Consider the following 16,812-nt stretch of genomic DNA (forward strand, 5'->3'; position numbering starts at 1 on the left):
GCGGTTGCTGGATGCCACGACCTTCGTATCCGCTTTGCCGCTGACATAAGAGCATGCAACCTTCTACCGCATGGATCCGAAAACATGACATCGCTCATGCTTCCCTGCACAATCGAACCGACTCCACAGCGCACGTCGAAACGCTGCCATCTTCAGCTGGAACACGCCCGACAATGGCGCATACCATCTTGCGCTTCCCCAAGCCGAGGGTGAGAAATGCCTCCAGGCCTCGTAAAGACGCCCAATGACTGACAGAATGCACACGCAGAGTCTCCTACATTTCATCTCACTCCGAACCGCCGCCGAGTTCATCAATCTAACCCTCATATTCAACAAGGTCACCGGACTCTATGGCGTCCTTGCTATCTTCACGGGCTACCACCTGAATCCGCTCCAGGTCTCGCACTACATCTACTCGCTCCTCGTTCTTGGCTTGGTCACATGGCTCATGCCCAGTATTAGGAGGCCGGACCACCCATTGCGGAATGTGGCATTGGCTTATGTATATGTGCTGGACGCAGTCATCAACAGCGTCTATACTGTGCTGTTCGGCACAGCGTGGTTCATGGTCCTGCCCAAGACCATTCAAGAGCCTGGAGTGGAAAATCCTTTGCGGGGTGCGGCAGGCACCATGGATGAGACAGCAGGCTTCACGGACCCCGAATACAACGTGTCGAATGTCGAGGTGGTTGCGAAGCCGGCATCGGGAATCCTGCCCGCACAAGAAGCTGTGGCATACGGACACACGTACGAGACAGGAGGCCTCGGCGGCGCAGTCCTGCAAAGCGACAGCATGACCAGCATCGCGCTGCTCGCACTCTTCACACTCGTCAGAATCTACTTCTGCATCGTAATCATGTCATATGCGCGATCCATGCTACGACAGTACGTCGCGCAAACGAGCAACAGCAATCTTAATTACAGCACAGACACTGCCGACCCAACAATGGCACCTTCGCCCTTCGCATCAGATCGATTGGAAGGCTCAGGCTGGCGAGGCAAGCTCGGCAGAATTCTGCTCAGATTCCCGAGCAAGAGATACTGGCTCGGTCGAGAAGACGAACCTCCGACCGAGTGGGAGCGCGCGACAAGCGGCCGCTTCGAGAGTGGAAGGAGTAAGCTTCGAATTAAAGTTCCGGCAAATGGCGTTGGAGAGCGCGAAAGGAGGGCGAGAAGTGGAACTGGACCACCTCTTCCCAAGAAGGCTGATGCGTGAAGAAGCCAGCCTGCGATGACTGAACCGACTTCCCCTTCTTCCTCTTCAGAGCATGAGCATATCCACGCAGCAGCGACTTTGCCAGAATTTTTGATTCTTGGAATTTGGTTTGGGTTGGAAGAGATATCCTAATAACAACACCAATAACAACAACAGAGAATCGGTACTCGTCGACACAGTGTACAGGATTAACACTTTCACAACCTCAGTGTGCATAGAATAATAAGCATAGCGTTAAGTGTGGAAAACTTGCATTAATGACTGAGAGCATCTGAAAACTTGAACTGAGCACACAAGTGTTTTTTTCTCTGTTCTTTGTGGTCTGTCGCCTGTCTTCCCTTAGCCCTGGCGTCTAATGACTTGGAACTTTGCCTTTCTCTATTTCATTCTTCCTTGCCATCTGTGAAGAAGAGGGCAATGAAATCAAGCTGACGTGGGATGCAAGTTATCTTATGTCTTCAGATGCATTTTTATTTTTGGTTCTTTCTCGCTATGCTTTTGCTGATCTATCGTCAACTGCGTTCGAGTTCGACTGGTCTGGCATGCATATGCATGCTCAAATCTTGCATGCTCGTGATGCGACCCAGCTCTCATCGAACTTATTACCGAGTTTCAGCCTGACGCGGTTGGTGTTCGAATATTCTATCGGCCATGAACGTCCTTACCGCACAGTAGCACCCGTAAGCGTCTTGACCGTACAAACACCCTGCTTCGTCCTCAACTTCGCAACCTCAGTCTTCCCACTCTCCTTCAACTTCTCCACCTTGGTCGGCTCAAACGCCACGACTTTGTCCTCAGTCGTCGTGAACCCAACTTGATTCTCCTCCCACACCTTCTTCTTCGGGTTCAAGACTGGCTCCGGCTCGCCCTCGAAGCCTTCGAAATATACTCGCTCACCGGCTTCAGCGTCTGCAGGTGGGGTCACAAGTTCGACTGGTCCGGCATGGTGATCGTCTTCGCCTGGGGCAACGCGTGGTGATGCGGCGAGGACCATAGCTGCAGATTTGATTCCTCGCATGGTGACGGGTTTGAGATTGCAGACGGCGACGATTTTTCGGCCTTGCATCTCTCCGAGTGGCACGAGGCCGTTGAGGCCTGAGCACACTGTTCGGACGACTTTGCCTTCGTATTCTGAGGTATTGTCGGTGCCTGGTGCGTCGCCGCATGCGATTGTGGAGACGTAGAGGGAGTCTGCGTTGGGGTGTTGCTCTGCTTTTAGGATGTGGCCAACTCGGAGGTCGATGAGAGCAGGCGAGAAAGGCTTTTCTGGTGCTGCGGGTGCTTTTGGTTGTTTGGGTTGTTTCTCTTTCTTCGGCTTCTCTTTCTTCTCGGTCGGTGTTGATGCTCCAACGGCGGCTGCTATGCTCTCCCCACGATCCTTTGCCTTCTCCTTCTTCGGCTTCTGGTTCTCAGCCGTCTTCGTATCCTCGCCCGCTGCGCTTGTGACTGTTCCTCCTGCTGCTGCCGCACTATCTGCGCCTGCCGCCACTGCAGCTGCCTTTTCCTTCTTTTTGCGCTCTTTCTCCGCCTTTGCGTCAATTGGCTTGATCGGTGCCACTACCTTGCTTGGGTCAATGTCCACTTTCTCGCCTGCATCCAGCTTGAGACCAAAAAGCTCGGCATTCTGGACAAAGTCGAGGTGTCGAACGATGTGGTGGTAGCCTTGCTCGCCGGTTCGCTGCTCGGGTGACCAGTCCTTGACCACTGGAGCTAATCGGGAGAAAATGGCTACATCTGCCACGGAGGGCTTGCTCCCGAGAATGGTGGTTCGGCTTGCGAGATGTGTGTTGAGGTGCGACAGGCGCTCGGCAGTCTTTGCTGCGTCTTCGTTCGACGATGCAAGATGCGAGGCGGTTGTGGACCATTGCTCAATCTCAGTCTTCTCTGCTGGTGTGTACTGAGGCGTGTTAGACACTGATTCGGACTTATGAATACTTCTGAATATTCTACCTCGACTGATGTGAAGATGGCAGCAGACAACTTTGCCGGCTCATTCTCTTGATCGCTGGCGTTGGGAAAGCTCTTTGCAATCAGGCTCTTGACCTTGTCGTCAATCTGAGTGGCAGCCATGATTGCAGTGCGAGGAAAGGTTCTGAATTGATTGATGTGTTTTGGCGAAAATCGCTGAAGTCGATACTGCGGTCGCGTTGCCCTTGCGAGCAGTCTCAGAGTGCGGAAAGACTTCAGTTTGGCGATGGTGCGAGGCGTATTCACAGCGTCCAGGAATTTGTGTAGTTGTGTTTCTTTGGAGTCACTGCATAGTCTCAAGCTTCAGGCCCGCCCCTTCCAGCCCACTTCTCGATTCTGCTTAGTGTCACAATGCGTGTCTGAATTCGAAGTTGATCCTCCACTTCCTCCGTTCTTATTTACGTCTCAATCACCAAATCGATCACCATGCAACAAAAGATATCCATCCTGCTGCCGCCCGGTGACATAGCCAAATAACTGGAACCTACTCTGTTAGTGCCGCTCTGGATTCAATACGCACTGCAACCATGTCCTCGCCCCCGTCCCGCAACGCGACCTCCATCAAGCCAAGAAGAAATTAAAATCATCGTCTTACCTTACTGCTCTGGTCCGAAGAAGCCTGAACCACGTTTCTTCCCGGATGTCTTGGCTGCCTCCATGATGATTCTCATCATTGTTTCCTCAAGATTCTCCTTGGGCTTCGGAGCCTCCTTCTTGCTGTCCTCAGGCGTCGACTTGTTGGTCTTCTCCTCTGCTCCCTCGGACCGATCATTCTCGATGGCACTGGCGCATTTGGTCTTCTTAATGGCTTTCTTCTTGCCAGCCTTGGGGCTCGATCCTCTCATATGAGCCGGCTTCGAGGTGCCTCCCTGCTCCGGCTCCGAGTCATCGGCATCTCCTGCTTCGACTAAGCTGAAGCACTTGTTCTTTGCATCCACCACCTTCGTCTTCTTACGATTGTACGCGCCAAGACTACCTTCGACCTTTGCAGCCTCTTCAACGTCACCTGCCTTGCGCTTGAGCTTGGAAGGCATTTTCATGAAATATGTCCAGTCGCCTTTGGCTTGTTCTGGAGTCGGCAGCAAAGGACCTTTCGCTTGCTGGCCGATCAATTGGAAAGACTTTCCGCCTGCTGTTGGGTATAGCAGACCGTCGGCGTCGGCGTCGTCTGCGAAACGTACGGATTTCTTAGGCTTCAGTGGTCGTTGAGGCTTCTGCTTCTGCTTCTGCTTCAGTGGCCTGGCTGATGTATTTGAGTCTGGTGTTGTCGTTCGATGCTTGGTCTCATTCTTGGCGCGGAGTGCTAAAGATGTCTGATCGGAGGTAAGCGCTGCTGCTTCAGCTTGAGCTGCGTCGACCGCGTCGAAGTTCCAGGATGGATTGCCGAGAGGTAGGTCCTGATCGATGGTGCTTGTCGAGCTAACTTCTGTGGGTGATGGAACTGAAACTGGGGTTGGTAAGCATGCAACAGGTGACCGCTTTCGACTAATGGAAGGTGCGACGGCGACCTTTGTCCGAAGTGAGGGCGGGTGCTGAGTAAAGTTAGCCTCTGCATTCACCCGAGGATGCTTCTGAGTTAGGTGATGCAGACCTGAGGATGGGTGAGCCGCCGTTGCCAGAGAGTCTTTGCACTTCGCGGAAGGACCTTTTGTGTGATGAGCTCTCGCTCGCTCACGTGGAGGCACCCAAGGCGTCTTCTCGCTCACGAAAAGACCATCTGACGACTCCGACGAGGCTCTGGACGCATTCGACATCTCTTCCAGTGGGAGCTCTTCGGAAGTCGCAGCGCGAGGATCTTCTTCTTCCTGGTGAAGATGTGACATCTCACCTGGACTGCCTTCGAACAGATCATCATCCAAGTCGACCATTGGCGGAGTTCTTGCTCGAAAAAGTGGCAAGTCATCCTGAGCGTCATGTCCTGACTTTCGCCGCAATCCAGTGCCAAGATTTAGCTTTCGTGGTATCGGGATTTCTGCTGGCGTGGATTCCCGAGAGATTCTCTGGTAATCTTCCATTTGAAGTGCAGCTCCTCTTCCACTCTCGGCGAATCCTGGAGAAGTCTGATTCTGTCCTCTTCGCGGTGTCGGAGAAGGACTGATTTGCTGCATTCCTCCAAGCTCAGGATCTCCTTCGGGTGTCGGTGGACGATACACAGTAATGTTGCTTCCAGTTGACCAAGAGCGGGCTCTCCTTCTCGGCTCGCCATCCTCATCCAGCAGACCAGCATCGATTTGGGAGTTGCTTACCTCGCTCTCGTCATCAACATCATCGAGTTCCGCATCGCTCACCACTCCTGCTTCTGGATTCAGAACTTGGTCCAGGGCGCCTTGCGCAAACATGCTGCTGCTGGCCTTGTTCAAACCCAGACCCGAATTCCACTCATATTTTCTGGCCTTTGCCATGTGCTCTTCATTCTCCCTGGCTTCCTTGGCCTCAGCCGCTCCGATGGACGACGATTCTCTCCCTGCAGCGGGCTTTCCAGCCGGCACCTCAGCGCTATCATCCCAAGCGAGCGCTTTTTCGAGCAGCTCCTCATCTTGCGGCGAAAGGGGAACGTCTTTCGCTCCTTGAAATCGACGGAGGACATGGTTATATCTCTCCCATTCAGCACTGATATTGTCCCGGTCCTGCATAGCCGTTCTTACCGCTTGTTCGAGGCCATCCGGAAGTGGCAGGAATTGTTCGAGGAGCTCCATGGCTTTCGCCTCGTCATGGTCGAGCTGCTGCTGAAGCTTATCTCGCTCTACTTCAAGCTCATCCAGCTTCTCCTTGAGCGCGCGCTCAAATTCCAGCTTTCGGCTGGCGGCGCGGACAGGCTGTGATAGCGGTCCTGCCATCGAGAAGGCTGGCATGGTGTCGGTTGGTATTCTGTAAGTGGAGTGGTGTGTTGTCGGTGGTTGTGTTCTTGCTTGAGGTTGATGTCGACGGCTGAGTTGATGACTGGACGTTGCGACTTATATGTGAAGTCGCGAGGCTCGGAGCGGTCGTCGCGTGCGGTTCACTTATCGGCGATAACTTTGCCGGAAGCGACACAAGCTCAGATTGCTGATCTGATGTGGAGTGTCGAAGATGTTCGAGCAAGGACGAGCCGAAGTTGTGACACTTCTAGTAGTTGTTGTGGCTGCGAGAAGTTTGCACTGTTGAGGAAAGAATTGGAAGCCTAGAAGCAGTCTCTGCGTCTCGAAAGAGCTATGAAAGCCGTGCGTTTCAGGTGAGGTTGAAACGACCGTGCATGTGACGCTAAACTGGAGCCGCGAGGCAGCTCAGGCTTCAAGCACGAGCCCAAGGCACCTGATGGGACTAATTTTGACCTGGAAAGTAGCGGCACAGCTTCCTCAACTTCCTCATACTCGCCGCGGAACCAGGAGCGCATCTGACGACACCGAGCACTATCACTGATTCGGAGTCAGCATCGGAGATCTTGCTACTCAGGTGAACCCACAACTGAAGTGAGGTCTTGCAATCTCACTGTCATTACAAGGCTCGTGTGTCGACAACCACACAAGGTATGTTGACTCCATTCCTGGTTTTTTCTTCAGCAATGATGACAACCATTGCACTTCCTACGCGATACATGGCCGTGCCCGTTGCAAGCTTTCCCAAATCGAAGGAGTCGCACACCGATAAATGTTACCACGGGACTCTCATGCGCGGGCGCGCCATCATATAGGGATGCTTGAAGGGCGGTCTGCGCAAGAGGAGAGAAGCCAGATTCATCGATCGTCTGGACTCTGCATATGTCAGGCATCCGTGCACAATGGTGTTGACTGAGCTGCTCATGTCGCATATACTGAATTTTGGAGATGATGATATGCTGGAGATGGCTGACATGTTGGGCAGTAATCAAGCCAAGTGGCGCTGCGCTACAAATATGCACTTTAATCGAAAATGAGCCTTGCTATCGATGTGGGTGTTGCAAGACCTCACACCTGCCACCATCTACCTCGGACTCTATAAAATTGAGCATGGTGAGCTTCCGGGTCCCAAAGGCTTCTTGTGTTGGGCTCCATGATAGTCCTGGTTTGACGCCTCGCTGGGACTCTGCTATCTATTCGCACAGTCCGGAAAGGGTTTGGGTTCGAGCTGACTTGCTGTTCTCGATGAGCTGAGGCAAGGTATTTAAAGTCTACAGGACATCTTTACTCCTAGACATCTCCTCCTCTTCAATCCCACCAACAATATTCCCCTTATAGATAGCCTAATAAGGTCTGTCCCAAACTTGTTCTGAACTTGTTGTCTCCGTACCGTCTTGTCCTCGTGCCATGAACCAGACCATAGGCCAGGGTCCTGGCCGAGTGTGGCCCCAATACGCGGTTGGGACTGGTGTTTCGAAAGCAGAGGCTTGTGTTAGGTGGATCTTCGTATAGGAATCGATTTGAAAGTCGACAGGAGGGTCTGCATTTTGCCGGAGCGAAGAACGTTAGATGCCGTTGGCGCGGCGGCTGCTTGTGCCTGCCAAGCATGTTGATCAGGATGTGAGATGCCCCGCTTTCGATAGAGTTTAGTGCGGGGCTCAGGCCGATCTAATCCTTGACCGGATCTCAACCACGCATACAACCTTCACTTCTCCAAGCATAGCGATGGGTGGCCATATGGATTTTCAAACTTACACAGCGGTACGCCGTGTGGATGGCAGCGGACTATGTATAGGCGTAGGTATAACGTAGATTACTAATTGTATGAGATTTTGCATATAGAAGGTAAAGAACAGCATATCCGTTCCTATTAGAAGTCCTATATAGTTAAACTAGGGTAAATAAAGTATCCGTAGACCCGCGGTACAGGTTAGGATAGCCGAGCGAAGCCGAGGCGAGCGGCGGATAACAAGTCAAACCTGCCTTTATAAAACTCGTTAGTATCTACAGCGCAACTTAGGCTAAATAGGCTTATTATAAAACTCGTTAGTATCTATAGCGTAACTTAGGCTAAATAGGCTTGTTAAGAGGCATTAAACCACCTATATAGGCGCTATAAGCGACCGCGACTATAAGCGGCAAGCCGCTTATAATCGCGGTCTCTGCTTATAGCTTTATAGCGGATAGTATAACTAAAAAGGAATCGAATAAAAATTAAAGTAAGAGAACTAGTTATTAATCGCTATATATATCTCAACCGGCCTATTATTAGTATCTTGTATTACCTCCTACTTATCTATTAGCTACTAGTCGTCTAGTGTCTCCTACTTATCTAAAAGCTCCTACTTATCTAGTATCTTATTATCCTAGAAATCCGCCTATCGTATAAGGATGCGGATCTAGCCTCGCTAATTGATAGTAACTCGAGGGATCGCTTAGATAGCCTATTAAAGTCGCTTAGGATCGACATACTAGTCCTTACGAGCGTTATAGAATCTTAGTACGAATTTACTAAACCTAATAGTCTTACTAGGCTAAATAGCATTAAGAAGGTTAGTATCGTTATACTAGTCGTATAGGAGAGAGCTTAGTATCGGAGAGCTAGAGGCGTTACCTTGCTTAGAATATAGAAGGTTAATTGTTTAGCGAGTCTATGCCGCTTTCTTCCGATTAGCATTAATACGAGTAAAGAAATCGGTCCTATTACTAGGAGTAGATGCCGGAGGATATGCTAGAAACGGGTATTGCGAAGGGCTAGAGGTTAACTACGTTAGTTGTAATTGCGAGAGCCCTATATCAACCTAAAGGGGTAGTAGAGTATATTGCGGGTATAAGGCCTCGAACTAGTCGATGCATCCTTATACTAGGTTAGCATTAACAGTACCCTTAGCTAGTAGATGCCGGAAGTTATAAGCCTCTAGGGGGGTACTAGTATAGCGCTAAGCAAGGGCAGTAATCTTATACGGCAACCGAGGGTTAGCACGTAGAACACCCTATAGCTACTCTATACGAGCAATAGCCTACAGATCCTTTAAGTACTACAAGGCCTCTACCTTCCTATAAGCCTTATCCTAGCCTGCCTGCCTAGCTCGCTAGGCATCGAGCCTCTCTCGCTACTACTTAGTATAGAGGGCAAGATCGCCTTTACGAGCAATAGCGGCATCTAGACGAGGAGGTATAGAGGACAATACTACACCTTTAGGTAACAAGCGCTATATTCGACGTCGAACTATATTAGCGTACCGAGAAACGACGGTTCTAGGAACTTTGCCGGATTTAAAGCGGTTATAAAAATTGAACGGCGCTTTAAATATAATATCGCTTAGACTACGTACTCGTAAGACACCGACATAAGTCAATCCTAGGGTAAAGTCCTTCCTAGAGATATCGAGAATAGCCTTATCGAGAGTTATGCCTTAAGACTTGTAGATCGTAATAGTATAGGCAATAGTTAAAGGAAACTGTATTCGTAAGCAACGAGCATCCTATCGTTAGTTGTAAAGCTATTTACGCCGAATAGGAATAACTAGTACGATACGGCGTAGTATACTAAGAGAGCCGTCCTTATTAAAAAGCTTATTAAACGTCTTACTAGTATACTTGTCGAGCTAAACAAGAAGAACTATAGGGAGCTTGTCGAGAGGGTCGTTATTAGGACCTATAGGTGCCTAAACGACGTCCCGAATCGTACTAAGGCTCCTATTAACAATGCCGCCTTCGGTCTAAAGGTTCTACGTAACTATTACACATACACTAAGGCAGACGGGCAGCCGAACGTAGAGGTTACTACTATTCTCGTAACTGGCTCTAGCTATATTATAGCTACTAGTGTAATTAGCATTAGACAACTTAATAGGGGTGCGGTTGTCTCGCATTATATCTTAGTTATAAGCATTGACCTGCTTCTTTATCGGGTATAGGCGGATCGCATACTTAAATGAATCCTACTCGGCCTAAGGAAGCGCAGTCTTTACTCGACTACAAAGAGTCTCCTAGTGATCGATTGTAACTCTACCTAGTGCGTTACGTAGACCTTCCAACGCGTAACGGAAGGCAAGAGATACAAGATCACCTCCTTACTGCCGATAGATTACGCTTAATTAGATAGTCTAGTTAAAAAGCTAATAGGCATTGTAGCTAGCAATGTCCTCTAGTGTATGTAACTTAGAGAGCTTCGAGAAAAGAGGCTTTCCTCTAATAGGGAGAAGTTAATTGAAATTACTAGCAATTGTAATACATCTACCCCCGAAGGGTAGTATAGCATTAGGGCCCTAACTCTAAGGCGCCTAAAGAGAGACTTAACGGAGGCGTTGTTTAATCTAGTAAAGAATAGTTAAGTTAAGCATTGACTTCTTATCGATAATAATATACTTAATCTATTCTATTCGATCCTAGAAGTCGGTAAGAGCTTAACTATCGAGAGGGATATATTCTTTCATCTTAAGCGGCAATTTAAAGAACGTATACAAAGTGCTTCCCTTTATACTATTCGCTGCTGTACCTATAGGGGCAAGACGAACGATAGGGTTAGCTATCTAAAGATCGGGGAAACTAGTATTAGAAGTGTTGAATTTATTAGCTAATGCTTTAAGCTTTAACGAGACGGTTTCGATTACATAGGACTTGCCGACGCTAGCCTTGCCGTCGACATTAAGGAGGAATGTAGGAGTATCTATATTTGCAATCTAGGAGTGCTAATAATCGACGAGCGTATTGTACTATAATGTCTAAGCATCGGATAGCCCACTAATACGCTAATTGAGGTCTATAGGTATACCGACTCGCTAGCCGCCGCGTATAGTGCTCCCTCGCTTGTCCTTCTACTAATTCTTAATATTATTAGTAGAGAGGCCGTACTTGTTAACGTGAGCCGTCTAATCGTACTCAATGTCGACTTAGCGGTTGCCTAGGTTATTAAGGTCTTCGAGCATCTTAGTAGGGTTACGACCTAGAAGTGTACGAGCAAGCAACTTAGCTTCTAGTCGCTCTACTTCTAGATCGAATACCTCGTCCTCGAAAGGGTCTTCGGTCGGCTTTAGAAGGTTAACGCCTATATAATTATAAGGGTAGTTATAAAAGAGCTCACACTAGGTGTATACGCTGCGCTATATATCGTATAACGTTTAGGCGTCCTCTACAAACACATAAGGCAGCCTAGGGTATGTAGTGTCAAATAGATAATAAAGCAGTACCTTAGTACGATACCAATCTTTATAGGTACTATTAGGGCTATCTTTAATAGCACTGTACTTCGGATACCAATTGACGACTCGTAACTTAGCTCGTGTCCGCTTCTTATAGGTAGAAAAATCCTACTCGGTTAAGAATTGAAACAGCGTTAAATCCGGATAGGCGAGAAGATCTAAACGGTTGAATTTCTCCTTAGGGATAGCGTACCGATTTATATACTTAAGCAGCGGCGACTAGCCCTAAGTAACTATCTAGCTAGTAGTAGGATTATACCGCTTAACCTTAGACTAATGCTCTAGCTTACGGCAGTTAAAGTTCTGCATCGTACGAGATACTTAAGCTAGAGGCAAGTTAAGTAGGAGATGCATCTCTTCCTATACAGAGATATTACGCTCGCTAATCAACTTATTAAGCATCTTAGCGATAAACGACACTATAGGACGATTAGCATTAATCCTCGGGAGGACCTTCTTCCCTAGATCAAGTAGGGAATCGCTACGCTTCTCTTGCTTTATATAGTACTTGCCGAGGTAGTTAACAACAGCACCTTTGTTAGTATAGACAGTAATGTCATTATTCGCTATCTATGCTAGCTGAATAGCGCGGTTGTAGTTAGTTATACGAGTATTATTTCGAGGACTATTATACATCTAGTAGCGTGGATTTAGGGTATGCGTAACGATAGCGTTGTCCGGATAGTTAGCACGAGGGTAATAGAAGCGGCACTAGACATTGCCCGTATCCTTGTTCTTACGCTAATAGTATTTATAACTACACTTGTGCCGCTAGACACGATTGATATTTATTATTAAATGCTATTGCGAGTTCCGTACCTCGGCAGACCCTATCTGCAATACTAGCGGTTCTCCTAGATCCGGAGCAGTACGTCGAGGGATAGGATTGATAGTAGTTACGTACTTAGCCTAAAATTAGGCGAGATCGTTACGTAGGTCCTCGCGATTAGTCTCTAGTAGCGGTAGAACGATCTTGCCATTACGATAGTGTTCCTTTAGCTAGACAATACTATAATTATGCGAGCTGCTACGAGCCTAGAACTCGAAACGATTCTAGTAGTCCGTAACGCTAAACTTCTTCGTAATTATCTGTATAATAAATGCATACCGACGGTAGAAGTAGTAGGCAGCAATAGTAGGATACTCGCGAACATTATCCCTACTAGCCTTTACTCGTATATACTCGTTCCTACTAGAAGGAGGATCTAGTATATATCGCTAGAGACTCCGCTAATAATTGTCGGCGGCACTATATATAAGGAACAGACGTAGACATCCGATAGCCTTAACGTAAGTCTCTAGCTCATTTGTCTTACTAACCTAATACGTACGGGTTCCTCGAAGGCTGCTACTATAGCGTACGACATTAGCAAGAAGACGGCGTAACTCTTTATCGTTAGTAGTAAGAGCGGCCTTAAGGTCCTCTACTATAATCTCGTTATACTCCGGGTGCTACTATATTACATAGTCGGCCTTCTTCCGAGACTGCTTTCTTATTAGAGTATTTAACCTAATATGTCGGAACCGGGGATAAGAAGCGAAACGATAGCGGCGTAGACCTGTTCTATTATCCTACTTGATTATATACTTAAGATAGTCCTCGTAGGCTATACCGCGCTATCGAGCCTCTACGTAGTTAGCCTAACCCTATAGATATAGGGTAGGGAACGCTCGTAATATAAGGCGCTCGGTCTAATTAAATTTATTAAGCGGTACTTGATCGAATAGCGGAAGCGTAAGCCAAGTTTGGACATTAGGCTCGTTATTAGCACTAGCGTCCATCTACGAAAGGTCCTATCGGCGACGACGCTAATTCGCGGCACGGTTATAAAGCTAGGCATTACGCTAGCGGCGCTCATTATCCTATTAATTTAGGAGTTCCTAGATTTGTTCTCGCTAGCCCTATAGGATATGTACTTAAGGCAGCGCGGACTCCTCGGGATAGTCGGCGAAATTCTCCTCTTCTTTATCTTCCTAAGTACCGGATTTACTAGTCTAAGAGCCTGCTAATACTAGCGGCGGCGGCGGCGGGAGCTCTCCCTCCTTATACTCCTCGATATATATGCGATTAAGGATAGATTCACTATCTTGACTATCCGGGAGCTGTAACAAGCGCTCTTAGTCGATAGTTATATCTGCGTAGTCCGGAGAATTCGCAATTAGATACTTAAGCCACACTTTAACCGCCTAGCGTCGAACCGAGAAGTTACGTACGAATATGCGCTTAGTTACCTCATCGCCCTAGGCCGGCCGTAAGAGAACTGTCTCGACATTCTTAGGTACTAAAGGCAATTCCTTCTATACCTTGCCTATATCTCGAAGGAAATTAACGACATTGTTCTTATATCGCTACTAAGCTCCTTTAATAAGTCGCATTTCGACGTAGATATAGACGCGAGCAATAAGGATTTCCTCTAGCATTGTTAATTCGGGGAGGGTATTACTAGTCTCGGGGTTAGTAGGCTACGGTCTAGGATCTATGCAATTACCGCGGGACATAAGATCGGGCGACATATACGGCTTGTTATAATCGCGAGTCTAACGGCAACGTCGACAAATGCCGAATATAGGTAACTCCGGATTTATATCGAGATCTATATTGAACTAGCGCTCCTTATAACCTCTGCCTTAGTAGCTATTGCCTTTATTATATAGATTCTCATTCTAATAATACTCAATCTTCTTATTGTCGAGCTGTTTAAAGAACTCTTAGACTAGTTCAAAATCGGCATTAGAAAGAGCTAGCTAGGCATTAAGGTAGGCAGTAGTCGGGTCTTGCCTATCGTCGTTATTTGTAGCAAAGTCGGGCTCCGTATCCTTAAGGAAGTAACGCTCGCGATCGTATGCTGCTCGCGTCTGCTATACACGCTAGTGCCGACCTTTATAACCTAGACGTATAGTGCGACGCTCTTACTATTAAGCGTTATACTCTTCCTACTAAGCTTTTATTAAGGAATAGTAGCCTTAATAGCATGTCTTAAGCTCCTCTTCTAGTTGCTCGGCGTTGCTATTAGTAAGAAAATCAAACCGCTAGCTCTTATACTTGTTAGCGATGCACTACTTGTATATAGCAAGGTCGTCTAGGTCGTATCTATTAGCGCAATATTGATAGGTACTGCACTTACGCGAGGGCAGACTAAGAGGTATATATAAGCGACTAATATAGCGAGGGACTTCGCAGATATTATAAAAGAAGAAGGTCCTATCGTTAGGCTTCTTACTATTATTAGGATTATTAAATCTAGTAATGCTAATACTAGGTAAGGCGTTACTGCTTAGGGCGTCGCTATTATTAGGAAAGTCACCTTAAGTAAAGTCTTTCTGCGTACGCTCTATAGCTCTAGTAAGGAGAGTGTTAATGCTAGGTGTCTGTAATACCTATTAACTAGCGCGGCGAAGAGGTCGGTACGATCGAGAGATCTCTGCCTAGGTTGTACGTACCTAAGCCGTCGTAGGATCGTCGCTACTATACCGACTACGAGGACGACGACCGGCAGCACCTAAGCTAGATAATCGTAGAGGCTGCGATAAGGAGCTCTATAATAGTCGAGGAGGCGGTAGTATAGAAGATTAGTATAGCGCGGGCTAAGGCTTCTTTATAGGGTCTCCGGTACGAGCTCTAGACTAAGTTGTTAGCTACGGAGGTGTTAGCTACGGAGGTGTTAGCTATAGTAAAGAACTCGGTATAGGAGACGATCCTATAACGATAGGTATATTCTACGCCTAAGGCGTTAAGGAAGGGCGACTACTACTACTGCGGCTACCTCCTCGCTTTAACGGTGTCTATTATAACTCTACGACATCATCTATAACGCGCTTGCGCTTCTTCTTCGCGGCATTAGTAGTACGACAGCTGTTACACTAGCGTAGGAGACGCTTGCCCTTCTAGAAGTAGCGAACCTTCTTACGCTTACTACATCGACTATTGTAGCGCTGCTAATCGATACCCTTAATACCGTCGCTATTATACTTACTATCGGACTCTTCCCCTATACGATCTGCTAGCGTATTCTTCTTTAGTAGTCTGCTAGGTGGATCGCCGCTAGGTGCGCCGGCAGCTGCTTGTCTATACTAGTAACTAAATTGCTAACTAACCTGCGCTATATAGGAATAGGTAGGTGTATTCTGCTAGATAATAGTATGAATCTCGGCTATAAGGTTAATGTAGCGACGGCTTTCGGCAGCATATAGGATAGGCTTAATAGCCTTCGTAGTATAGTATTTAAAATGTATAAGTAGTATATATTCGGTCGTCTTATATACCTCCGTTGCTTCATCTGTTATAGCATCGTCTATCTGCTACTAGAGGTCGCGTATAGGAGGGATAATCTCCTTATTAAATAGGCGCTCGAGTTAGCGGCTAGTCGTACGGCATAGATATACTTTGTAGACGTGTACTTAATCTCGGAAGGCGTAGGGCTTGTATATATCGGCGCTGCGCATTTAGGCGTCCGACAACGTATAGGACATCTCGTACGGTACCGCTATCTTTAAAAGAAGGAGGGTATACGAAGCGGAAAGAAGGTAGACGAAGCGGAAGTCGCGTAGATAGAAGTCGCGTAAGTAGAAGTCGCGGAGGTAGAAGTTGCGAAGGTAGAAGTTAAGGGAAGCAGCTAGCTCTTCCTTACTACACCTAAAAAGGAATAGAAGGCGGCTTCTAGTATATAGTAGCAAACGAGCAGCGAGTACGGACTAAAGACTGTTATTTACTTTTATGCGGTCTATACAAACCTGCCTTTGCAAGCGCTAGTAGAGTGCTCCTTCCTTTTGCAACGTTATCGCTTAGGGTAGGGGGGAATAGTCGTCGCAAGCTCCTCCTAAACCCCCCGTACCTACCGCTTTAGTATCCTTGTCTTTTTGCTAACGTTAGCGTTCCGGACAAGTTAAACACTCGCTAGGGCTCGGTGTTAACTTGCCCTCTACTTTAGTATTATTCTTCGTCCGGCGTTAGCGTTCCGGACGGGTTAAGCACTCGCTAAGGCTCGACTAAACCGCCCTCTACTTTAGTATCCTTATCTTTTTGCTAACGTTAGCGTTCCGGATAAGTTTAACACTCGCTAAGGCTCGGTTTTACTTGCCCTCTACTTTTATATCCTTTTTCATCCGGCGTTAGCGTTCCGGACAGGTTAAGTACTCGCTAAGGCTCGACTAAACCGCCCTCTACTTTTAGCAGTTCTATATACTAGTAGGTCTAGTAGCTTAAGCCTTCCTATTATCTACTAAAAGCTGCGATACTGTTCTCTTACTAGTGGCTTTGCTTAGAGGTGCCTAAGGCATCCGTCGTTATCGTATTAATTACTTTTGCTAGCGCCGTATTACTAGAAATGCGCTTAATCGATTCAACTTAGTCGGCTTCGGAGGGGGCTAGTTTAAATGCTAGTTTAGGTGCCAGTTTAGTATACACTGTCGACACTGTCTTAATATTAATAATAGCTTCTAGATAGGGGATTAAACACTTAACTAGTATACTATTCAAACTTCACTTCTACCTACCTTCCCCTTCTAACTAAGCTATACCTGTCTAAGCTATTACCTAGGCAGTAGCAATGAGGGTATACAATAACACTGC

General features: G+C 47.4%; 3 protein-coding genes across 3 annotated transcripts; 1 reads left to right on the forward strand and 2 right to left on the reverse strand.

Annotated features, from left to right (window-relative positions):
- Positions 1-129: 129 nt before the first annotated feature.
- MYCFIDRAFT_157543 (uncharacterized protein) lies at positions 130-1,216 on the forward strand (the record flags this gene model as incomplete). The annotated part of the gene is made up of 2 exons (XM_007932896.1): positions 130-209; positions 269-1,216. The coding sequence occupies exons 1-2, from the start codon at positions 174-176 to the stop codon at positions 1,214-1,216; spliced, it is 984 nt and encodes a 327-aa protein (XP_007931087.1). The 5' UTR covers positions 130-173.
- A 661-nt stretch (positions 1,217-1,877) lies between these two features.
- MYCFIDRAFT_43451 (uncharacterized protein) lies at positions 1,878-3,286 on the reverse strand (the record flags this gene model as incomplete). Its single annotated transcript, XM_007932342.1, has 2 exons — positions 1,878-3,113; positions 3,167-3,286. 2 exons carry the CDS (start codon positions 3,284-3,286, stop codon positions 1,878-1,880), a joined length of 1,356 nt encoding a protein of 451 aa, XP_007930533.1.
- A 494-nt stretch (positions 3,287-3,780) lies between these two features.
- Positions 3,781-6,036, reverse strand: MYCFIDRAFT_199926 (uncharacterized protein; the record flags this gene model as incomplete). Its single annotated transcript, XM_007932897.1, has 1 exon — positions 3,781-6,036. The coding sequence occupies one exon, from the start codon at positions 6,034-6,036 to the stop codon at positions 3,781-3,783; it is 2,256 nt and encodes a 751-aa protein (XP_007931088.1).
- Positions 6,037-16,812: the final 10,776 nt, after the last annotated feature.

The sequence above is a fragment of the Pseudocercospora fijiensis genome (genome assembly GCF_000340215.1).
Source record: "Pseudocercospora fijiensis CIRAD86 unplaced genomic scaffold MYCFIscaffold_9, whole genome shotgun sequence".
Taxonomy (NCBI): Eukaryota; Fungi; Ascomycota; class Dothideomycetes; order Mycosphaerellales; family Mycosphaerellaceae; genus Pseudocercospora; species Pseudocercospora fijiensis.